The 25,055-nt window shown below is 40.4% G+C and overlaps 1 protein-coding gene across 3 annotated transcripts in view; it reads left to right on the top strand.

The window, feature by feature from the left end:
• The window catches only part of C9H12orf56 (chromosome 9 C12orf56 homolog), a 114,089-nt gene extending 89,301 nt beyond the window's left edge, over nucleotides 1-24,788 (top strand). Inside the window, exons 7-13 of one of the 3 annotated variants that reach the window (XM_031650596.1) lie at nucleotides 6,033-6,139; nucleotides 7,345-7,434; nucleotides 15,416-15,539; nucleotides 17,807-17,881; nucleotides 18,199-18,273; nucleotides 21,105-21,283; nucleotides 24,489-24,788. In XM_031650596.1, coding sequence (XP_031506456.1) covers nucleotides 6,033-6,139; nucleotides 7,345-7,434; nucleotides 15,416-15,539; nucleotides 17,807-17,881; nucleotides 18,199-18,273; nucleotides 21,105-21,283; nucleotides 24,489-24,594 — 756 coding nt within the window. In that variant the 3' untranslated portion in view covers nucleotides 24,595-24,788. Of the gene's footprint in view, nucleotides 1-6,032; nucleotides 6,140-7,344; nucleotides 7,435-15,415; nucleotides 15,540-17,806; nucleotides 17,882-18,190; nucleotides 18,274-21,104; nucleotides 21,284-24,488 lie in introns of those variants that run through there. The other 2 variants (XM_031650597.1, XM_031650598.1) reach the window with 2 other exon arrangements.
• Nucleotides 24,789-25,055: the final 267 nt, after the last annotated feature.

The following is a 25,055-nucleotide window of genomic DNA, read 5'->3' as shown; positions in this document are numbered from 1 at the left end:
TAGGAAGAATCAATATCGTGAAAATGACCATACTGCCCAAAGTAATTTATAGATTCAGTGCTATCTCCATCAAGCTACCCATTGACTTTCTCCACAGAATTGGAAAAAACTACTTTAAACTTCATATGGAACCAAAAAAGAGCCTGCATAGCCAAGACAATTCTAAGCATAAAGAACAAAGCTGGAGGCATCATGCTATCTGACTTCAATCTATACAAGGGTACAGTAACCAAAAGAGCATGGTACTGGTACCAAAACAAATATATAGACCAATGGAACAGAACAGAGGCCTCAGAAATCCCATTACTGGGCATATACCCAAAGGATTATAAATCATTCTACTATAAAGACACATACACATGTATGTTTATTGCGGCACTATTCACAATAACAAAGACTTGGAACCAACCCAAATGTCCATCATTGATAGACTGGATAAAGAAAATGTGGCACATATACACCATGGAATACTATGCAGCCATAAAAAAGGATGAGTTCATGTCCTTTACAGGGTCATGGATGAAGCTGGAAACCATCATTCTCAGCAAACTAACACAAGAACAGAAAACCAAACACGTTCTGCATGTTCTCACTCATAAGTGGGAGTTGAACAATGAGAAGACACGGACACAGGGAGGAGAACATCACACACTGGGGCCTGTCAGGGGGTGGGGGGCTAGGGGAGGGATATCATTAAGAGAGATACCTAAGGTAGCTGACGGGTTGATGGGTGCAGCAAACCACCATGGCACATGTATAACAAAACTGCACATTCTGCACATGTACCCCAGAACTTAAAGTATGAAAAAAAAAAGTAAATGGGTAGTCTCTCTATTTGGGATCTTTCTACACTTTAGTGGAGTCCCCCTTGGCCCTATCCCCAACCACACCATCAAACCCACTAGCCTTATGTTCTTCTGTCTAATCCACAACCAAAATCTATCCTCAGATTTGTTTTCACAAAATTAGCATATATGACTAATAAAAGTCAACATTCTTTAAGATTTTTTAATTTAAATTGTTATCATAGCCTTAAGGTAAAGCAGTGGTTTTTCAACTTTATGCTATATTTCTTGGAAAACATACCTTCTGTGAAGCTCCCTTAGAAACCCATACTGGGGTGGAGAGATTAGGGCCATTGTCTTAGTCTGTTTTGTGTTGCTATAACAGAATATCACAAAGTTGGTAATTTATAAAGAAAATGAACGTATTTCTGACAGTTCTGGAGGCAGAGAAGTCCAATATCAAGGTGCTGGCATCTTGTGAGTGCCTTCTTGTTGTGTCATCCCATGAGAAGGCAGAAAGGCAAAAGAGCATGCACAAAAAAGGGTAGCAGGGGGCCAAACTCATCTTTTCATCAGAAACCCACTCCCACAATAATGACATTAATCTATTTGTGAGGGCAGAAGGCTTATGACCTAATCAACCTCTTAAAGGTCTCACCTCTCAACATTGTTGCATTGGGGATGAGTTTCTAAAACATGAACTTTGGGGGCCACATTCAAACCACAGCGTTCTGCTCTTGTCCCCAAACATTCATGTCTTTTTTACATACAAAATACATTTATTCCATCCCAATAGCTCCAAAAATCTTAAGTCATTCCAGCATCAACTCTTAAGTCCAAATTACCAATTGTCATCTAAATCAAGTATGGTTGAGACTCAAGGCAGGATTCATCCTAAGGCAAATTCCTCTCCAGTTGTCAGCCTGTAAATCAAGACAAGTTATCTACTTACAAAATACAGTGTTGGGATGTGTGGAGGATACACATTCCCATTCCAAAGGAAGCTATAAGCAAGAGGAAAGGGCCAAGTAAGTCCAAAACCCAACAGGGAAAATAATATTGTCTTAAAGCTGGAGAATAATCTTTCACTCTTTTGCTTAAGAAATGTCTAAGAAGTTTCAGACTTTCCCTACAGCTGTCCTCTTTCTCTGAACCCCCACCAGCATCACTTTTAATGCTCCAATTACTGCAGTCTAGGCTTTTACTAGGTTGCTCCTCCAAATTCTTCGAGCCTCTATCCATTAACCAATTCCAAAGCCACTTCCACATTTTTAAGTATTCCTTAGAGCAACAATTCCAATTCTGGTACCAAAATCTGTATTAGGATTCTCCAGAGAGACAGAACCACTCAGTTCTCCAACTCACATGCCAGTCTCCTCTGAAAATACCTTCACAGACATAACAGAAATAATGCTTTACCAGTTTTCTAGGTACTCCTAATTTAGCCAAGTTTACACCTAAAATTAACTGTCACAGGCATCTCTAATTTTTGGTTCCTGTAATAGGATGGAAAATTATACACATATATAATATACATTTTATGGATATAAAATTATAGATATGCTGTAATATAGAGTGATATATATTATAGATATAAAAATATATATTATACAGTTTTTTCCCTCCCTTTTAAAATGAACTTTATTGAGGCATACTTTTTTCTTTTAAGTGGTCTTTATTTTTTAATTTTATTGAAGGTACAATTTATGAGAATACGTTTTCATTTTTTTTTGAGATGGGATCTCACTCTGTCACCTAGGCTGAAGTGCAGTGGCACCATCTCGGCTCACTGCAACCTCTGCCTCCTGGGCTCAAGTAGCTGAGTAGCTGAGTATTTCCCAAGTAGCTGAGACTACAGGCACATGCCACCATGCTGGGCTAATTTTTGTATTTTTTGTAGAGATTTCACCATGTTGCCCAGGCTGGTCTTGAAATTTTGGACTCAAGTGATCCGCCTGCCTTGACCTCCCAAAGTGCTGGAATTACAGGCGTGAAATTACAGGCCGAGAACACTTTTTCATAGATTGACTAAACTCTCAGGTTTTAGAAGAACAGACACATGTCTGTCTGTTTTGCTCAAGATGTTATCTCATTATCTAGCATACCTGCCACATAGCTGGCAATTAGTAATTATGCATTCAGTGAATGAATAAATGAGTAGATAAAATATGTTCTTTTTCTAGTTTAAATTTTTTCCACTGGGCACGGTGGCTCATGCCTGTAATCCCAGCACACTGGGAGGCCGAGGCAAGTGGATCACCTAACTAAGGTCAGGAGTTCAAGACCAGCCTGGTCAGCATGGTGAAACCCAGTCTCTACTAAAAATACAAAAATTAGCTAGGCGTGGTGGCATGCACCTGTCATCCCAGCTACTTGGGAGGCTGAGGCAGGAGAATCGCTTGAACCCTGGGGGTGGAGGTTGCAGTGAGCCAAGACTGTGCCACTGCACTCCAGCCTGGGCGTCAGAGCAAGACTCCATCTCAAAAAAAAAAATTTTTTTTTCTTCATATGATTTTTTTTCCATTTTTAAAAATTGTGTCAAAATATACATAACACAAAATTTACTTCCTTAATCATTTTTGAGCATACATTTCAGTGGTATCAAGTTTATTCACAATATTGGGCAGCCATCAACACGATCATCTCCAGAACACTTTTCATCTTACAAAAGTGAAACTCTCTACCCATTAAGCAACAACTTTCCATTTCTTTCCCCATCCCACCCCTGCAACCCACAGCCCCTGGAAACCACCATTCTATTTTCTGTCTTTGTGATTTTGACTATTCTACGTACCTCATATAGTTGAAAGGATATAGTATTTGTCTTTTTGTGACTGAGATTTCACCTAGTGCAATGTTCTCAAGTTTAATCCATGTTGTAGAATGTATCCGACTTTTTTTTTTTTTTTTAAGGCTGGATAATATTCCATTGTATGTATATACTACATTTTCCTTATCCATTCATCTGTCAATGGACACGTGGGTTGCTTCCATGTTTTAGATGTTGTGAGTAATGCAGCTATGAACATTGGTATGCAATGTATCTCTTTAAGACGGTGCTTTCAATTCTTTTGGGTATTTACCCAGAAATGGAATTGCTAGATTGGATGGTAATTCTATATTTAAATTTTTGAGGAACCACCATACTGGTTTCCAGTGTCTGTGCTATTTTCTACTCCCACCAACAGTATATAAGGGTTCTGATTCCTCCACATCCTTGCCAACACTTGTTATTTTGTGTTTTTTTTAAATAGTAGCTATCCTAATGGGTGTGAGATAATATCTCATTGTAGTTTTGAGTTGCATTTCCCTAGTGATTAGTGATGTTGAGCATCTTTCATGTGCTTATTGGCCATTCAACTATCTTCTTTGAAGAAATTATTGTGGTATAATTTACATGAAATAAAATGCACCCATATTTAAAGATACAGTTTGAAGAGTCTTGACAAATGTCTGTATTCATGTAACTATTAACACTACTTCAATCAAGATTTAGAGTGTCTCTGTCACTCCAGAATGTCACCTTGTGCCCTTTGGCCGCCAGTTCTCTCACACTCCTGGCCTCGTGCAACTATCGATGTGCTTTCTGTCACTGTAGATTCATTTTGCCTCTCTTAGCATTGCACTTACATGGAATTCGACACTAAGTACTCTTTTGCATTTGGCTTCTTTTGGCATAATATTTTTGAGATTTTTCCATGTTGTTTTAGGTATGATATTTTATAAATGAAAATTCTTGAATCAGTGAGCAGGTGGGAGGTCATAATAACAAGTGATACTTATTGAACACTTGTTATGTGCTAAGCACTGTTGAAACTTTACAAATACATACTATCTTATTTAAATGTAATATCAACTCCTTGAGGTGATATTATTAACGCCATTTGAAAGATGAAGAAACTGAGTGACAGGGAGTATAAGTAATTTGCCAAATGTCACACAACTGCCAAGTGGCAGAGCTGGGATTTGAGCTCAAAGAATATAGCTCAGGGTCAGTCTGTAAAACTGCCACACTATGCTAATTTATCAGGCACTGGGTAAGCCCAAGCACTTCTTCTTCTTCTTCTTTTTTTTTTTTTTTGACGGAGTCTCACTCACTCTTGCCTAGTCTGGAGTGCAGTGGCGCAATCCCAGCTCACTGCAACCTCTACCTCCCAGGTTCAAGTGATTTTCCTGTCTCAGTCTCCCAAGTAGCTAGGATTAGGGATTACAGGCGCATGCTACCAAACCCAGCTAATTTTTGTATTTTTAGTAGAGATAGAGTTTTGCCATGTTGTCCAGGCTGATCTAGAACTCCTGACCTCAAGTTATCTGCCCACCTCGGCTTCCCAAAGTGCTGGGCTGACAGGCATGAGCCACCACGTCCGGCCAAGTCCTTCCTTCTTTCAAAGCCCAAGCACTTCTAAGAGCATCTGGTATACATCCTGCTTCTCTTCCTCTTTTTCCTTTCTCCAAGCCATTCCCAGCCTCTTCTCATGCCATATTACCTGAATAAGGGGACATGCACACTTTCTAAACAAAAAGCCTAAATTGTCACTAGTAAACCAAAATCCTGGGGAAAAAATGAACAATAGAGGAATAGAAAAGAAAAGCAATTACATTACATTTCTCATTAATGCTGACTTGCCTGATTTCATGGGCCAGCGCTTATTTTCATGCTCGATTTCTCATGAGACTGGACAGGAACACACAAAAAATGGGTTCCCCAGCTCTAAGTCAGTGTTTGTTTGGACAGAAATGGCAATCTACATTTCCACTGTATTACCAGAAGAATCAATATTGTTCTGCACCATTTCCATAATGTAGCGTAGTGCTGTACATTTGTTTTTGTGTTAGTAAACATTTTAAAACGAGAGCTTGCTTATTCTTTATATCCTCACAAAGGCCAAATTACTTTGGAAAGGCAGAAATTATAGGAGCCTCATTTTTCAAGGTGACTGAATGAGTTGCCTGAGATGACACACCTGCTTCTGGATGATTTTCAAGGTTAATTGTCAAGCCAGGCCTAAGTTGCATCTCCCAGCATTGACCTGTAGCCCTTGCTCTGGTCACCAGGACAGTGGTCTCTTGGTTGTAAGTAAGAAGTATGTTTCCAATTTGGGTTATGCTAGTATTAATGGGAGATATTGTAATTCATTTCTCTAATCAAAGAACAAATTATTTCTTCATATTTTTAGTACATGAGAGTAGAGAATTTTAACAACAGATACCTTAATTACTGTCTTTTTTTCCCACTTGCTTTTACAGACCAGTGACCTTTTCTATTTCCTAGTAAACAAACTTCATGAGTACTTGCCAGAGTCTAGGGATAAGAATGCACTTCAAAATCAAAGCCAAAGGGTTGATGAGCTGGTGTAAGTACTAACTAGATAATCATCGATTTTTTTTTTTTTTTTTGGCTAGGGTGTTAAAGATAAATGGAAGACACTGGACAACATATATGCTATGTTAATGATTAATGGCACTGCAAGATTTTCTTCCTGTGGATTTTATTTATTTATTTATTTATTTATTTATTTATTTTTTCTTGAGACAGAGTCTCACTCTGTTGCCCAGGCTGGAATGCAGTGGCACAATCTTTGCTCACTTCAACTTTTGCCTCGTGGGTTCAAGCAATTCTTGTGCTTCAGCTTCCCGAGCAACTGGGATTACAGGTATACGCCACCATGCCTGGCTAATATTTGTATTTTTAGTAGAAACGGGGTTTCACCACATTGGCCAGGCTGGTCTCAAACTCCTGACCTCAGGAGATCCATCCGCCTCAGCCTCCCAAACTGCTGGGATTACAGACATGAGCCACCATGCCTGGCCTCTTCCTGTGGATTTTAAAAAGTAGAACTCATTTTGTTCTAATTTTAATGGAAGGATGCACAAGAAACTAGTAATATTTGTTGTCCCAAAGTGGGAAAAGTGGGTATCTGGAGGAGAGACAGCTTTCACTGTATTCTCTTTTTTACCATTGACATTTTGAGCCAAATATTACCTTTCTGAAAATATTAAAAATTAAACAATAATTTTAGACCAGTGTGTGATTATCCTAAAAACTTTGGAAAAGAGATACATATAAAAATGACTTAGTGCTGACATCCAGCTATTCATTCATTCAACAATTTTTTTCTTGTTTTTTAGAAAAGTTCTCACTCTGTCCCCTAGGCTGGAGTGCAGTGGTATGATCATGGCTCACTGCAGCCTTGACCTCCTGAGCTCCACACTCAGCTATTTTTTGTAAAGGCGGGTTTCGGCATGCTCCCCAGGCTGGTCTCAAACTCTTGGGCTCAGGCCATTCGCCCACCTGGGCCTCCCAAAGTGCTGGGATTACAGCATGAGTAGTGTGTGAGCTACCCCGCCCGACCAGCAAATGTTTTTGGGTGTTTACTGTGTAGCAGTCAGAGTAGGCACTTAACCAATGTTAACAATTTGATGTACAGAATTTATTTCCTGTACTTTTTTCTGTATGGGTATCTGGAAGCAGTTTTAGCAAAGATTACTACTTTCATGGAATTCTGAGCTTCTAATGAAATCATGCAATTTCTTTGCCTTTTATCGTTTTATTTTCTAGGGCATGCATTGAAATTATACAGACCCTAGTATTGATGTTCAGAGAAACAGAAACTGAGTCATCACGCCTGAACACATTGGCAGCTAAGAAGTAAGGTCTTTTAGAAGATATCGGGACGTTGTGGTTGCAACCCATTAACTCTTCTTGTTGAGTGTCTTCCAAAGCACGTAATTCTCCAACTTCCCTGTTCAACACCCTTCCAAGTATATTTCACTCTTTTGTTTTTCTCCTTCCTTCTGTGATGAACAGGTTAATTGGCACAGGCCAAGTTCTCTCTGTCTCTCTGGATTATTAAGGGTAGAAGGATTTTCTTAGCATAATTATTTTTTGTCCTAGTCTGGTGAACTTGAAAAAGACCAAATGACCCATCATACAATAAAAGCCAGGGGATCTCCACTAGAATTTCCCAGAGTATCCTTATATCCACACAATGGAAAAATTGCAAAATCAGGAGTTATAGTAGCCTCATTTACAATATAATCGTGTGACCTTAGAGTAAATGACTTTGGAGAGTTTATTAATATCTAGGGTGAGCTGCTATGATAAAGATACTCTAGGCCAGGCACGGTGGCTCATGCCTGTAATCCCAGCACTTTGGGAGGCAAAGGCGGGTGGATCACCTGAGGTCAGGAGTTTGTGACCAGCCTGACCAACATGGTGAAACCCTGTCTCTACTAAAAATACAAAAATTAGCCAGGCGTGGTGGTGCATGTTTGTAATCCCAGCTACTCGGGAGGCTGAGGCACAAGAATGACTTGAACCTAGGAGGCGGAGGTTGCAGTGAGCTGAGATCACACCATTGGACTCTAGCCTGGGCAACCCCGTCTCAAAAAAATAAAAAAATAAAAAAATAAAAAGATATTCTACAATATGTGGCCCAAAGAAGATCTTAATTGAAATCTTTCTCACATAACAGTTCAGAGTAAATATTCAGGCTTTCATACACAAGGTGAGCCAGGGACCTAGGTTTTTTTCCCTTTGTTACTCTGTTGTCTTCTATCATGTTGTCTTTATCCTTACAGTGAAAGCTGGCTGACCTTGATGACTTCATTATACCCTGTGGGAAGCAGAAAGAGAAACAGAGGGCATTCCAGTTAAAAAAGAAAAAAAAAAAGAGCGAGAGAGAGAGAAGTAGAGGGCAAACAAGCTTCCTTTTTAAGCAAGGCATATAACACTTCTGCTCACATCTCTCCTGGTGAGAACTTTAGGCACATGACCACACCTAGCTGCAGGAAAGGCTGGAAATGTGTCTGTAGTTGGACATCTATGTGCCTAACTTAGTTTTGGATGGTAATGAGGACATCTGTTATTAAAAGGAAGAATGGAAGAATGTATAGTGGGGGACAGTAGCATTCTTTGTCACAGAAACTTTGATTCTGCAGTTTTGCATACTGTCTGCTTGATTTTTTATTTTGATTTTTTGAGACAGAGTTTTGCTCTTGTCACCCAGGCCGGGGTGCAATGGTGCGATCAGCTCACTGCAACCTCTGCTTTCTGGGTTCAAGTGATTCTCCTGACTCAGCCTCCTAAGTAGCTGGGATTACAGGTGCCCACCACCATGCCCAGCTAATTTTTGTATTTTTAGTAGAGACGAGGTTTCACCATGTTGATCAGGCTGGTCTTGAACTCCTGACCTCAGGAGATCCACACGCCTTGGCTTCCCAAAATGCTGGGATTACAGGTGTAAGCCACCATGCCCAGCCACTTGATTTTTTTAATATGTATTTATAAACTCTAAATTATATTATTGGGCAATGTTGTGGCTAAATTTTTTTCCACTTTCATCAATTGTTTATTTAAATCTACTGTATTAAAAGGTGGAGAAATGAGCCAGACTCGGTGGTGCACACCTGTAATTCCAGTACTCAGGAGGCCGAAGGGAGAGATCACTTGAGCCTAGGTGTTCCAGGCAGCAGTAAGCTATGATCACACCACTGCACTTAGCCTGGGCAACAGTGAGACCTTGTCTCTTTAAAAACAAACAAAAAAAAGGGGTGGAGCAAATGATGAGAGCCAAGGACTCCAAAATAGTCAAAACATGTCATCCTAGCACTTTGGGAGACCAGGGTGGGAGGATCAATTGAAGCCAGGAGTTTGAGACCAGCCTGGCTGGGCAACAAAGTGAGACCCCATCTCTAGGAAAAAAAATGTTGGGCATGGTGACACATACCTGTGGTCTCAACTACTCAGGAGGATGAGGCAGGAAGATCAGTTGAGCCAGAAGTTCGAGGCTGCAGTGAGCTATTACTGTGATACACTGGGTGACAGAATGAGACCCTGTCTCTAGAAAAAAAGAAAAACAGACAAAAACACTTAAACCAGGGGAAAGAATAAGAACTCTTGGTAATATTTTTCCAGCCTTCCACCTTCTGGGCTCAAGCAGTCCTCCCACCTCAGCCTCTCAAGTGGCTAGGATGACAGGCATGTGCCACCACACTCGGCTAATTTCATTAATATTTCTTTCTTTCTTTCTTTCTTTCCTTTTTTTTTTTTTTTCTGAGACAGAGTCTTGCTGTGTCGCCCAGGCTGGAATGCAGTGGTGCGACCTCAGCTCACTGCAACCTCCACCTTGCGGGTTCACACCATTCTCATGCCTCAGCCTCCCAAGCAGCTGGGAGTACAGGCATGACCCACCACACCTGGCCCTAATTTCATTAATTAATATTTGTTTTTCTTTTCTTTCTTTTTTTTTTTTTGAGATGCAGTTTCACTCTTGTTGCCCAGGCTGGAGTGCAATGGCACGATCTCAGCTCATGGCAACCTCTGCCTCCCGGGTTCAAGTGATTCTCCTGCCTCAGCCTCCCGAGTAACTGGGATTACAGGCATGCACCACCATGCCCGGCTAATTTTGTATTTTTAGTAGAGATGGGGTTTCACCATGTTGGTCAGGGTGGTCTCAAACTCTCGATCTCAGGTGACCCGCCCACCTTGGCCTCCCAGAGTGCTGGGATTACAGGCATGAGCCACCATGCCCAGCCTCATTAGTTAATATTTCTTAAGCACACTTGCTATGTGCCAGGGACTATGGGCATACTATGCTTTTTTTTCTTTTCTTCCCTTTTTTTTTTTTTTTTTTTTAGATAGGATCTCACTCTGTCATCCAGGCTGGAGTGCAGTGGCACGATCTTGGCTCACTGCAGCCTCAACCTTCCTGTGGCTCAGGTGATCTTCACTTCCCCAGTAGTTGGGACCACAGGTATGTGCCACCATGCTCTGCTTTTTTTTTTTTTTTTTTGTATTTTTCATAGAGATGGGGTTTTGCCATGTTGCCCAGGCTGGTCTCAAACTCCTGGTCCAAGTGATCTGCCCCCATTCTGACCCCCAAAGTGCTAGGATTACAGGCGTGAGCCACTGTGCCGAGCCGGCATACTATGTTGTGTAGCAGGAATGGGCAAACATTTCTGTAAAAGATCATATAGAAAATAGTTTTGGCTTATCACGCCATACAATCTGTGCTGCATCTACTCAGTTCTGCCATTGTAGCACAAAAGCAGCCATAAACAGTGCATGAACGAATGGACACAGTTGTGTTCCGATAAATTTTATTCACAGAAACAGGCTGTAGGCTGGATTTGGCCTACAGGCCATAGTTTGCTGAGTCCTACTTTACAGCAAACAAGAAAATACACCGTGTCAAACTAATTCTTATTTTTTTGTAGAGACAAGGTCTCACTTTGTTGTCCAGGCTGGTCTCAAACTCCTGGGCTCAAGGGATCTTCCCACCTTGGCCTCCCAAAGTGCTGAGATTACTGGCATGAGCCACCGCATGCAGCTTGAATACTTCTTTATGCGAATGGTAGTACTGCCATTTCCCTAATCTCCAAGATGGAGATTCAACATTATTTTTGATATGTCTGTCTTCTCCCATATTAAAATTATCACTAAATCTGGTTATCCTTTTTCTCCACCTTTTGGTCCCTACCTTTCTATTTCCAAGTTGAAAAAAATCATCCTTATCTCTGTCATAGAGTTATTTATTTATTTATTTATTTATTTATTTATTTATTTATTGTTGTTCTTTTTCTTTAAAAGCATTGCCTTCAATTGTTTTGTTTTAACTTGGTTTGATCACATCAGCCCTATCAAGGTTCTTTCCTGATATTACCAATTCTTTTCATGTCATTTAATACATATATTACATTGCTATAGTAGAGTCTGGTTGTAATATTAACTTTTCTCAGCCAGTTTTTATATCCCTAGGGTCAAATCATGTGACCCATAGTATTATGTAGCCCAGTAAATATCTAATAAAACTGTATTCGTTTTCTTTTTTATTTTATTTATTTATTTATTTTTTTGAGACAGAGTCTTGCTCTGTTGCCCAGGCTGGAGTGCAGTGGCGTGATCTTGGCTCATTGCAACCTCCACCTCCCTGGTTCAAGCAATTCCCCTGCCTCAGCCTCTCAAGTAGCTGGGATTACAGGTGTGTGCCACCACACTCAGCTGATTTTTTTGTGTGTTTTTAGTAAAGGCGGGGTTTCACCATGTTGGCCAGACTGGTCTTGAACTCCTGACCTCAGGCAGTCCACCCGCCTCAGCCTCCCAAAGTGCTGGGATTACAGGCATAAGCCACCACACCTGGGCTCTTTTTTCTTTTTTTGAGACGGAGTTTTGCTCTGTCACCCAGGCTGGAGTGCAGTGGTGCGATCTTGGCTGACTGTAATCTCCGCCCCCTGGGTTCAAGCGATTTTTGTGCTTCAATCTCCTGAATAGCTGAGATTACAGGCTCGCACCACCACCACGCCCTGCTAATTTTGTATTTTTCGTAGAGATGGGGGTTTCACCCTGTTGGTGAGGCTGGTCTTGAACTCCTGACCTCAGGTGATCCACCCACCTTGGCCTCCCAAAGTGCTGGGATTACAGGTATGAGCCACCGTGCCCAGCCAAAACTGTATTAGTTTTCTATTGCCACATAACAAATTATCACAAACTTAGTGGCTTAAAACAACATGCATTTCTTATCTCACAGTGTCCATGGATCAGAAATCTGGACACAGCTTAACTGGATCCTTTGCCCAGGGTCTCACAAGGTTTCAGTTGAGGTGTTGGCCAGGCCATAGTCTCATCTGAGGCTTGGGACACTCTTCCTAGCTCATTTGGGTGGTTGTTGGCAGACTAAATTTCATTACAGCTGTGAGACTCAGGTGGCTTTTTTCTTGGCAGGAGAGTATCTCTTTTTCAGGGCTCATCTGATTAGAGCAAGCCTACTCTGGACAATCTCCTTTTGACTAACTCAAAAGTCAGTCAATTAGGGTCCTTTATTATATTCTCAGAATCCTTTCACCTTTTCCATTTCATATAACATAATCACAAGAGTGACAGACAAACATATTCAGAGGTATTGCCCACACTTAAGGGGGAGGACTTTGATAGGGTTTATACCAGCAGGCTGGGAATTTTGGAAGCCACGTTAGATTTCTGCCCACCACAGTAACATAGACTGACTTAGGAGACTGTGAATGTGGCCCTCAAAGTCTGTATTTTTTAAGATATTGTAGTACATTCCAAATACATACATTGGAAATAGTAACAACCTAAACAATAAAGTATTAAGCTGCTGGGACTCTTTTTAAGGCTGTGATGTCAATCCTCTAAGTCATCTATATTTTCAGGATGAAACTACTATTTTGATTAAAATTTCTTCTATCTATTATTGCCCTAATAGATTTTAAATTGAATTGGCAGAAGAGGTGGATTTCAAATTAAATTCCATTTGGGTAAATAAAAAAGCAGTTAATCATTTCAGCATTTTCCTCTTTATTATTTTCATGAGTGGAGATTTTATTCGTTCCACATACTTTGCTGTAACTTTCTTGAAATGTGCCATATTTTTTCATATCCTAGTATTGTTAGGGTTGAATTCATATGTTATCATAGCAAGTGACCCATAGTTCGGGAGTTCTTTTTCTTTGCCTTGGATGTATGATACTTTGAAAATAAGCTGTTACTGAAAATAAAGGACTATAATTAAATACAACAGTGAATGGAATGCCAATTCAAACAATATCAAGAAACACTTCTAAAGGGAGTGTTCTGTTGATTTTAAAAGGGTCTTCTAAAAGTAAGATTGGCCATTTTAAGTAGCCTGAATAAAACATTATTAAATACACTGTAGGGTATATCCTGCTTTTGTGAGAAATGTACTAACTGACATGATTCTTCTTCCAAATATAAGAACTAGACCTGCTTTTTGACTTGGAGAAAGGAAGGGCATTGTATTTTTACTAGAGTGTAGGTTAATCATGAGCTTCTAATCATGGTGATGATTTAAATGATTGTAAAAAGATTAGAAAGCCTCAGATCCTACTAAATAAGGATATTTATACTCACTCTCCTTTATTCCATTATGAAAGGAATGCTTATGGTTATGGAGAACTTTTGTATAGTCTTATCTTTGAATCATTTTACTACTCCTACCCCTCAAATCTACTCTGACATTGCCTTCAATTAGACAACTGAGTTTTTAGCAGTCTGCCTTCAGCTCCTTTTCAACCATACTGGGATTGTACTACTCAATAGAAGGAGATAATGTTATTAACTCAGCTCATCAGGATGCACATGTAACATTTAAGTGAGTTATCAATGGACAGTACCCCACATTGGAAAGGAAAAGATCTGAGGTTTCTTGAGATCAAACAAGCATTTTAAGAAATGGTGGAGTTGGGTGCGGAGGCTCATGCCTGTCATCCAAGCACTTTGAGAGGCTGAGATGGGCAGATTGCTTTAGGCCAGGGGTTCAAGTTCAGCCTGGGAAAAAAGTAAGACCCCATCTTTATGTTAAAAAAATTTTATATTAAAAAAAAGGAATGCTGTACATTATTAACAAAAACCAAGAAAAGGAAGCAAACTTAGTGTCCAGCAATGGGTGAATGGATAAAGAAAATGTAGTATACATACACAATGGAATATTATTCAGCCATAAAAATGAAGTCTTGTTATTTGTGACAACATGGATGAAACTGGAGGATATTATGCTAAGTGAAATAAGCCAGGCACGGAAAGAAAAATATGAGTTTCACTTTTGAGATCATGCATGATCTCACATATATATGGAATCTAAAAAAGCCAAACTCATAAAAACAGAGAGTGTAGAATGGTGGTTGTCAGAGGCTTAGGGGCGGGGTGGAATTGGGAGATATTGGTCAAAGGGTACAAAACTTCAGTTAGACAGGAGGAATAAGTTCAAGAGATCAATCATACAAATATGGTGACTATAGTTAATAATAATGTCCTGTATACTTGAAAATTGCTGACAATAGATTTTGTGTTCTCACTGTATAAAAATAAGCATGTGAGGTAATGCATATGTCAATTCACTTGATTTATAAAATATGTACACATTCTATAGTATATACGTATTTCAAAACATCATGTTGTATACCATAAACATATACAATTTTTATTATCAATTTAAAAAAGTAAAAACTGAAAGTGGTCGCTCAAGCCTGTAATCTCAGCTACTTGGCTGAGGCAGGGGATCACTTGATTCCAGGAGTTCAAGACCAGCCCGGGCAACATCATGAGATACTGTGCCAAAAATAACCCAAGCAAACAAACTTAAGAAAAGAAAAAAGAAGAGCTGCATACTGTTGCTTTGTCCCAGAGATACACAGTGCATATTAGCATATAAAGCCTCTGAGAAGTTCTGTAGTAAACACATCTGATGAACTTGGTTTAACCAAATACCCTATATCTCCTTTGACCACAGAATCTATTTTAACTATAATACTGTCTGGAATTAGCAATCCATAAAAAGTCCTTTGGAAAATAATGCTATAATTGAAATTACCCAAATCTCCCTTGAATCCAGATTTTCTAGTCTTTCTAAGCTATGTGAACTTCTAGAACTATACTTGCTCTGAGCCAGAAGACCAAGCAATTATATTTTCATTAAAATTTTTTATCTCTAGACATTCATTTGCATGTCCAAGGGTCCAAAACTTCAGTCAAAGATGGTCTGCAATGCTTCATTCTTTTAAACATAATTATATTCAGTGTTTGTAAACTTGGCGTCACCATTTTTCTTCTCAACACTTTGCTCATTAATTGCCTTTTATTTATTTTTTTCCAGGGGAACACTATTTAATCTCTTGGTAATTTTAATTAGTGAGCCTCAGATTCCAAAATCTTGTCCTGTGTTTGATATCCAGTTGGTGGCTGATTCAGCTTTAGTCAGAATGTCTTTTGATGCTAAGGTGAGATGAGAATTTTCGAGGTAAACTATTATATATTGGGGCCCTGGCTTCGTTTAATGTGGACCATGACACCGTAGAAACAGAAATATAATTAAACCAAAGAGTAGATCTTTTGTCATTAACCTCAAAACTTAGAAAACTATTCCGTCTAAAGTAGATTTAGAGATTTAGAGGGTCAAGAAAAAGGAAAAAATAACTATTCAGTCAATATTAATATATCCATTTTATATGTCTTAAGGTATGTATATTAAGGAAAGTAATCAGCATTCCTTATAAATTTGATAAATCTATATCTGTCTCTGTACAAAATATGATGTATATGTAATTCCATAGCAGGGGTCTAATAGGTTAAAAATCACTGTCTTAGAGATTTTAAGGTTAACTCTCATACTTTACCATTTTCCCACCTATATGAACAGTATAAATTCTCAGAAAGAGTTACCTATTTTTCTAAGGTTGTACCAAAACATTAGAAATATCAAACTGCCTAGAAGGTACACCTTCTGAGAGAATAAACCAACTTATTATTAGTTTATTTTGAGCCAAGCTAACAGATTTTTTTAAAAAAGATGGAACATGATTTGATAGTTCTTAAATATATGCTCAGAATTATGTTTTAAAAAACTCATTTAGTCATTCAGTAATTTTTTTTTTTTTTTTTGAGAAAAGGTTTCACTCTGTTGCCCAGGCTGGAGTGCAGTGGCACAATCTCGGCTCACTGCAGACTTGACCTCCCAGGCTCAAGTGATGCTCTCACCTCAGACTCCCGAGTAGCTAGGACTACAGGCACGAGCCACCACACCTGGCTAATTTTTGTATTTTTTGTAGAGACGGGGTCTTGCCATGTTACCCAGGTTGGTTTCAAATCCCTGGGCTCTAGCGATCTGCCTGCCTCGGCCTCCCAAAAGGCTACAGGCATGAGCCACCACATCCGGCCACAATCAGTAAATATTTACTGAGCATCTGTTATGAGCAAGCAACGTGCTAGGCAGTAGGGTCAAAACAGTAAGCAAAACAGACACGACCCCTGCCTTCATTAGTTTCTACTCTGCTGGGAGAGACAGACGTTATTCAAATATATCCATGAATATGTAATTACAGACTCCATATAGAGAGTCTCCAACATCACTTTCAGTGGTGGATTAGGGATTAAAGAATGGGGTGGAACTAAGACTCAGATAGGCAGGGCTATTAAGGAGCTAGTGCCGTAATCTAGGTAAGGAATGATATGGGCCAGAGGGAAGCATTCCTTGATCCCCAAATGAGACTAGTCCTCCTTTATAGAGCTCCCTTAACTTCCTGTACATTTCTTTCATAGCCCTTGTCTCAGTTTATAATTATGCATTTGCTTATTTGATCATTTGATGTTTGTTCCCCAACTAGACTGTATGTTCCATGAGGGCAGGTCTCATGTCTGTGTTGTTCTCCCTTGCATCCTCAACACCTAGCACGGTGTCTGATGCATATTTGTTGAATAAATAAATGAAGAAAAGAAGAAAAGGGATAGTTTTGTAAAGAGGAGTTTGGAATTCTTGAGAGGAATGAAATATCTCTAAGTCTTCTATTTATCCATCCCACGGAATCTTAGTTTAATTTGGGCATAAGCCTAAATTCCCCAGAGAGTCTCTCACCTCAACTCTGGGGGGCGTATTTCTACATTCTTGAAAGGAAGTAGGGTTGTTGATCTGATTGATTTTGCAAGTCAAGTATGCAATTTTTTGTAGTAGTATTCTGTGGGCCAACCAGGGATAATGGCTTGCCTTTGAATCCCAGCTACTCAGGAGGCAGAGGTGGGAGAGTCGCTTGAGGCCAAGAGTTCCATACCAGCCTGGGCAACAAGCGAGACCCTGTCTCTACAAAAATAAAAAATCAAAAATTACCTGGGTGTGGTGGCACATACCTGTAGTCCTAGCTACTGGGGAGACTGAAGTGAAAGGACTGGTTGAGCTCAGGAATTTGAGACCAGCCTGGGCAATATAGTGAGACCTCATCTCTACAAAAAATTAAAAACATAAAATTAGGCAGCATGGTAGCTTGTGCCTATAGTCCCAGCTACACAGAAAGCAGAGGTGAGAGGAATGGCTTGTGCCCAGGAGTTGGAGGCTGCACAGAGCCATGACCACAGCACTGCCATCTGGGTGATAGCATGAGACCTTGTTTCAAAAAAAAGAAAAAAAAATTGTATAAGTACCTAAAGGGAACCAAGGGAAATTATCATTTTCTGACTTGGTTTATGACATTGCATTGATTATTCTTGAAAATTCTAGTTACAGAAGCTTATTCTGGAGTATACAAATACCGCTACAGCACTTTTATATGAGATACTTCTTGTCTTTCAGCAGGTACAATTTTTAAATATTATATTTTAAAATATTTTATGTAACCATAAATTATGTGACTATTATATGATATATGTATATTATGCAATTATGTTATATGATTAATAATATACCAAAAATGCTTGTATTTGAGATGGTCCCCAAAACTGGTTGACTTCAATGATATGACCTTTGCTCTTAAGTGCTCATCTAGTTTATTTTCCAAAACTGATTTTAAAGATTCGATTAATCAGGATAAAAACGTATTTAAGAATGAGTATCCTTTTATATACAACTTGAACTTTATGAATATAACTTGTTTATTTCCTTGAGTCTTTTAGGGAAATCTCGGATTGGGATCCACAAAGTTTGCTATTAGCTGGATGATGTCCTTTCTACAAAGCTGTCCTCCCATCGTAAGTATCTAGAAGTCAAAACGAAATCACTCCTCAAGCCTAATTAAGCAGATACTCTTGTGCTTAATTAATAAAACACACATTTTTCCCTGTGATGTAATCAAGTTTATCAACCAGAAGCAAAGTGTAAATTTGACAGTTTATTATTTAACTGATAAATTGTTTTTACATTTGGGACCTGAATGTTTAAGGCACTGAAATTATATCTTAAATGGGAACGTTATTTCATGAAAAACTCTAAGATATATGTGGAAAACAGAATATTAAATTATTAGCTGTATAATTAGGTAAAAAGATAAATACTTACCTTAAATAGTGAGCGTGAATCTAACACTTGGGATCACTTGTGTGCTCTGTCCCACAGACACCATCCTAGTTCCTATTATCACCATTTCTTTCCCTGATACTACAATCACATCTCAATGGTCTGTCCCTGCCTTCCCACCAGATTACAGGCTGAGGGATCCATTTGAAATAAAAATCTGATTGTCGCCCCTTGCTTCAAATCTCTCAATAACTCTTCCTTCTGAATAAAGACTAAACTCCTTAACATGGCCTACAGGGCCTGCGTGCTATGGCCGACAGCCTTCTCTGGTCCCTCAGCCTCCCTGCTGTGTGGGTCTCTTGCTCACCATCTTTCTCCCCACCACCGCCCGGCTCCCCACAGCTGCATCACAGGACCTGTACCATTGCATCTGTCTCTCCACTGGAAATGCTTTTCCCTCCCTTTTTCACCTGGTCAACTTCTACTCATCCCTCAGGCCTCAGGGCCCCTTCCTGGGGTGGGGCAGTGGAGGATGCTTCTCTGTCCCCCTTGACAGGGGAGATTCCCTCATTAGAGGCACAAATAGTGCATGGCATGGTGTCCTCTTCCTCTGCTTTATAGGTCTCGTCACTGTTGCAGTTTACATTTGTTTGTGTTATTATTTGCTTCTGCCGTGTCACAGCCATTAGTGCCCACTCATATTCTGTCTCTCTCTCCTTCTGGGCACATGGTGGGACTGCACTTCCCTCTTCATGTGAAATCGGGGGGTGGGGGCGGTCTCTGTTGCTGCTTTGGCTAATGAAATGTGAGCAGAACTGGCTTCTGTCACTTCTGGGCAGAAGCTTTAAGAGCCAGTGTGTGCCACCTGGCATTCTCTTTTCCTTTGGCATAGCACCCACAAGGTGGCTGCTTTGCCCACTGATGGCCAAGAGTAACTACAGTGAGCAGAGCCCTGCAGACCCCTCTGGGACTGAGTCATCAACCTTTGCTGTTTCAAGCAAAGCATTGGTCTTTTGGGAGGTTTGTTACCACAGCATAATCTAGTCCATCATGACTGATACACTCTCTTTCTCTTCCAACAGACTGCCAGTGCTGTGAGGGTAAAAGCTCTGTCTGTTGTGCTAGGCATACCATAAATGTTCAGTAAAATATCTGCTGAATTAATTCTAGTAAAGGCTTTATCCCTTAATCTCTTCTTACCTCCTCAAACTTATGCACTCAGTCAACAAACACTTAATTGGAAATCTCTTCAAAAGAGTAATCTAAACTAAATTTCCATTGCTAATGGGCACGAGGCAATATGTTTTCTTTTTTCTCTTTTTTTTTTTGAGACAGTCTCGCTCTGTTGCCCAGGCTGGAGTGCAGTAGTGCTGCGATCTCAGCTCACTGCAACCTCCACCTCCCAGATTCAGGCAATTCTCCTGCCTCAGCCTCCCAAGTAGCTGGGATTACAGGCGCCTGCCACCATGCCTGGCTAAGTTTTGTATTTTTTAGTACAGACGGGGTTTCACCATGTTGCCCAGGCTGGTCTGGAACTCCTGACCTCAGGTGATCACCCACCTTGGCCTCCCAAATTGCTATTACAGGCATGAGCCACTGCGCCCGGCCTGTTCTCTTTCGATATATGGACATGCATCTGTTGGACCGTCAGTGGTCCCCTGCCGTTTCTCTAGAGTGATGTTGGGTCTGTCCTACGGGATCTAGACTCTCTTGTCAGATCCTTATGACATATGTTTACACAAAGCTGGCTGGGGTCAGAGGGTACATTTGTCAGTAGAACAGCCAGCTGCCTTCTATGGAGGTTGAGCCCATGAACTTGTCTTCCTCAGTAGCACACAGGCCCCAACCAATCTCAGACCGCTTCACAGAATGTTTGAAAGTTACAGACATTCACAGCAATGGCAGCTCATATGTGCAAGATGCAAGACCCCTTTGTTTTCTGTGTGGTGGTTGCAGACCCTATTACATGAACTGGTGTGTGGAAATCTGGGTTTTACAGGCTCCATGTAACAGGGAAGTTTCTTTTTATTTATTTATTTAGTTTTATTTTTTTACTTTTATTTCCCATGTAAGCCTTCCTGCATGGTATTTATTTATTTATTTGTTTATTTATTGGAGATGGAGTCTCGCTTTGTCACCCAGGCTGGAGTGCAGTGACGAGATCTCGGCTCACTGCAACCTCTACCTCCTGGGTTCAAGTGATCCTCCTGCCTCAGGCTCCCAAGTAGCTAGGATTACAGGCACGCACCACCACACCTGGCTAATTTTTGTATTTTTAGTACAGATGGGGTTTCACCATGTTGGTCAGGCTGATCTCGAACTCCTGACCTCGTGATCCACCCACCTCAGTCTCCCAAAGTGCTAGGATTACAGGCGAGAGCCACCACGCCCAGCTTCCTCCTATACTTCTTATTTGACACTGAACAACATTTCGATGAGTAACATTGCAACAGTGGTGTTAGGGTAGTGAGGGTTTCAGTCTAGATTTGTAGTTGAAGCTCCAGCTAAAATAGTTGCTTTTGTGGGTGGCACTCAGCCTACATGTAACTGTATTTTCCTTGTCTAGATTACTTTTGTGGCCAGTATTGTGAAACAAGTGGTGAGGGGGCTTTCAGCTTCATTTCAGCTGCTAACTCCCTGCCAAGCAGTTCTGTTGTACCAGCAATTTTACATCCTCAAGAGCTGTCTGCAGCACAGCAGGACTCTAGCTGAGTATATTAAGAATAACTACAGAGAAGAATTCAGGTAAGAAAAAAAGTCTGAATCTAATCTGCAGTAAGATTTCACTCATTTCTGAGTTCATGCAAACCTGCATCGTGGTCCAATACTTAGAAGATTAGGTATTTATGAGGGATTATTATTATCATCATTTTGAGATGGAGTCTCGCTCTGTCACCCAGGCTGGAATACAGTGGCGCAATCTCGGCTCACTGCAACCTCTGCCTCCCAGGTTCAAGCAATTCTCCTGCCTCAGCCTCCTGAGTAGCTGGGATTACAGGCACCCGCCACCACACCTGGCTAATTTTTTTGTATTTTTAGTAGAGTAGAGGGTTTCACCATGTTGGTCAGGCTGGTCTCGAACTCCTGACCTGATGACCCGCCCGCCTCAGCCTCCCAAAGTGCTGGGATTACAGGCGTGAGCCACCGCACCCGGCCTATTTTTGTTTTTAATAATATTTAACTCTGATCTGTGAAAATGGTAGGATTTTGGGGACCTCTAAGAACCATTGCCATTTGAAGTATATTCCCAGGCCAGAAAAGACTAGTGAAACATCAAACTCTCTTTGAAGAACAGTTTGTCACTCATTGTCTTTATTGTAGTTGCATCTCACAGAAGTAGTACTAATTTTAACCTGCTTTGAGTAATTAAGAGTAAATAAACTTGGTTGAGTGTGGTGGCTCAGGCCTGTAATCCTAGCACTGTGGGAGGCGGAGGCGGGCGGATTACTTGAGGTCAGGAGTTTGAGACCAGGCTGACCAACATGGTGAAACCCCGTCTCTACTAAAAATACAAAAATAAGCTGAGCATGATGGTGCACGCCTGTAATCCCAGCTACTCGGGAGGCTGAGGCAGGAGAATCACTTGAACCCAGGAGGCGGAGGTTGCAGTGAGCTGAGATCACGTCAACGCACTCCAGTCTGGGCAACAGAGGGAGACTCCGCCTCAAAAAAAAAAAAAAAAAAAAGGTAATAAACTTCACTGAAGAGGATAATAAATTATGGATTGTGACTTACAATTGAGTTATTGGACAGAAGCAATTGATAAAGGAGTAACAATTAATCAGCATGGTTATCAGGGGTTTTGTTTTTTTCACTTACCCCCTCTCAGTAACAGAACAGTAAGAAAGAGCAGTAACCAGCATTGGCTTCATCTGCCAGCCTGTTCTCCTGCACCTCAGGGGTTCCATTTCTATTTATAGGCTGCCAAAGCCAAGTGCACTTAGCAGTGCAGCCCTGCGTAGCACCTATTAAGGAGAAAACCTAGGTTGTCTCTGACTTAAGATGAAAAGAGTGCAGCAGACATAACTTTGTCATTTGTTTGGATGAAGATGTAAAAGGATGTGGAGACATGAATTATGGCCTTAGATTGCCTTTTTTAAAAAAACTTCAGTCCAATTTATAGACTTTTTTGTTTTTGGAGACAGGGTCTCATTCTGTCGTTCAGGCTGGAGTGTAGTGCTGTGATCTCGGCTCATCACAATCTCCACCTCCTGGGCTCAAGCCATCCCCCCTCCCACTTCAGCCTCCCGAGTAGTTGGGACTACAGGCATGCACCACCACGCCCAGCTAATTTTTGTATTTTAGTAGAGATGGAGTTTCGTCATGTTGGCCAGGCTGGTCTTGAACTCCTGGCCTCAAGTGATCCACCTGCCTTGGCCTCCCAAAGTGCTAGGCTTACAGATGTGAGCCACCACACTCAGCCATGGACTTTTTGTCTTCCGTGAGGTGTTCCATTCTGACTCCCATAAAAGGGATTTGTTTGGCTCTGAGTTGGTCCAAACAATCCAATTCCCATCTCTTCCCTCCTGCACCTCCTCACTTAAAAAAAAAAAAAATATATATATATATATATATGTAAATTTCACATAATATGAAATTTACCATTTTAAAATATACAATTCAGTAGTTTTTAATATAATTTACCATATTTTGCAACCATCATAACTGTTTAATTGCACACCATTTTCATCACCTCAAAAGAAATTCAGTACCCATTAAGCAATCATACTACATTTTCTCCTCCTCCCAACCCCTGGAAACCACTAATTTATTTTCTGTTGTGATGGATTTGCCTATTCTGGACATTCTATATAAATGGATCATATAATATGTGGTCTTTTGTGTCTGACTTCTTTCACTGAGCTTGTTTTCAAGGCTCATCCACATTGTAGCACACAACTCAATTTTTTAAAACTTAGATACGAACATCTGAAAATCAGGACAGCTGGCAAAGTGGCGTCACACTTGTAGATGACAACAGTTAGGCAGAACTCCTGCAGCTACCCCCTTAGGTGCATCATGTACTGTTTAGTTTGCCACCATCTCCTCTCTCTCGTGCTTACTCTTACCCCCTAAATTACATTACTGGTAGCCATTTAGGTTTGGATTCTTGTTTTAAACTAGTGTTTTCAACTCACATTGCATAGGAAATACCTGAGTAACTACAGGTTGAGCATCCCTAAACCAAAAATCCAAAATTTGCAATGTTTCAAAATCTGAAATCATTTGAACACCAACATGATGCTCAAAGTAAATGCTCATTGTAGCACTTCAGATTTTACATGTTCATATTAGGGATGCTCAACCATTAAGTATAATGCAGATACTCCAAAATTTGAAAAAATCTGAAATCCAAAACACATCTGATTGCAATCATTTTGGATAAGAGATACTCAACCTATTAAAAAAAAAATACTGATAACCAGGTGTCACATGTAGAAATTCTGTTTCCATTTGTCTGGGGTGGTACCAGGGCCACGGGATTTTAAAGATAAAGCTCTCCAGGTGATTCCAGTGTGCACTCAGGGTTGAGACCCATTCTTTTAAGTCATCCAAGGGGATGATTGAAGGCCTTCTCATTTTTGCCTCTTCCTCTGGCCATTCCTAGGCTTTTATTGAGGCCGTGGGGATGAGCTCTACTCTTCCTTCTTGACTTGGCCCTAGTAGTCACCACAGCTCGACCCTTTCATTTCAACTCCTCACTGTGCATTGCCTGATAAACCAAGAAGCAGGAGCCTCTGCTCATACTGTGGTGAGGACAGTCCACATGTCAGAGATTTTCTAGGTCACAAATGAGGGAGATTGGAGGGCTGAAAATGCTGCCCAAGTCTTGTGGCTTAGACTCCCACACCCAACAACCCTAGCCAGTGAGTGTGAATGTACCCATGAGACCAATGTGAAAATTCTTGTTTTTAAAGCTCTCTATTTTGTTTCTTTTTATGATTTGCAGGTACTTTATTCACATGCCAGCCTTGCAGAAAAGGCTCCCATTGTGTTACCCCATTACTCAACCTACCACTCAACTTTTTCATGAAGTTCTGAAATTGGTTGAATAGAAACAATGTACACAATGTTAATAAGAGTATAAAATGTTAATCAAGAGTCAACTTGATATTCACGAGAAACATTTTTTGATTTGTTTAATATCTGGCTATCTCTGAGTCCTATAAACAAAGATTTTAATTGAATGTTCCATCAATACCTCTCTATGAGAAGTTTAAAATTTTTAAAAATAAATTTGCTTTATTATAAGTGTGCAAAGATCATTATACCATTGGGCAAAAGAGCCATTTCTCTATTAGAGTAGTTCTTCAAACTCACTCTTGCCACAAAATAAACCACTATCCATCAAGACACACGAAAAAGGAATGCAGGGATTTAGGAATGCTGCACTTGCTTCTCTTCAACCTTAGCAGCAAAAGCAAGAAAGTTCTCAAAATGCTCCTGACAATAGTTCTGTTGCCTTAAGCAATAGAATGCTGGGGAGTGTGAGGGCCTGAGGCACGGGCATTCAAGT

Source organism: Papio anubis, chromosome 9, assembly GCF_008728515.1.
Source record: "Papio anubis isolate 15944 chromosome 9, Panubis1.0, whole genome shotgun sequence".
Lineage (NCBI taxonomy): Eukaryota > Metazoa > Chordata > Mammalia > Primates > Cercopithecidae > Papio > Papio anubis.
Note: the sequence above shows the minus strand (reverse complement) of the source record. Positions and strands in the feature narration are given on the sequence as shown.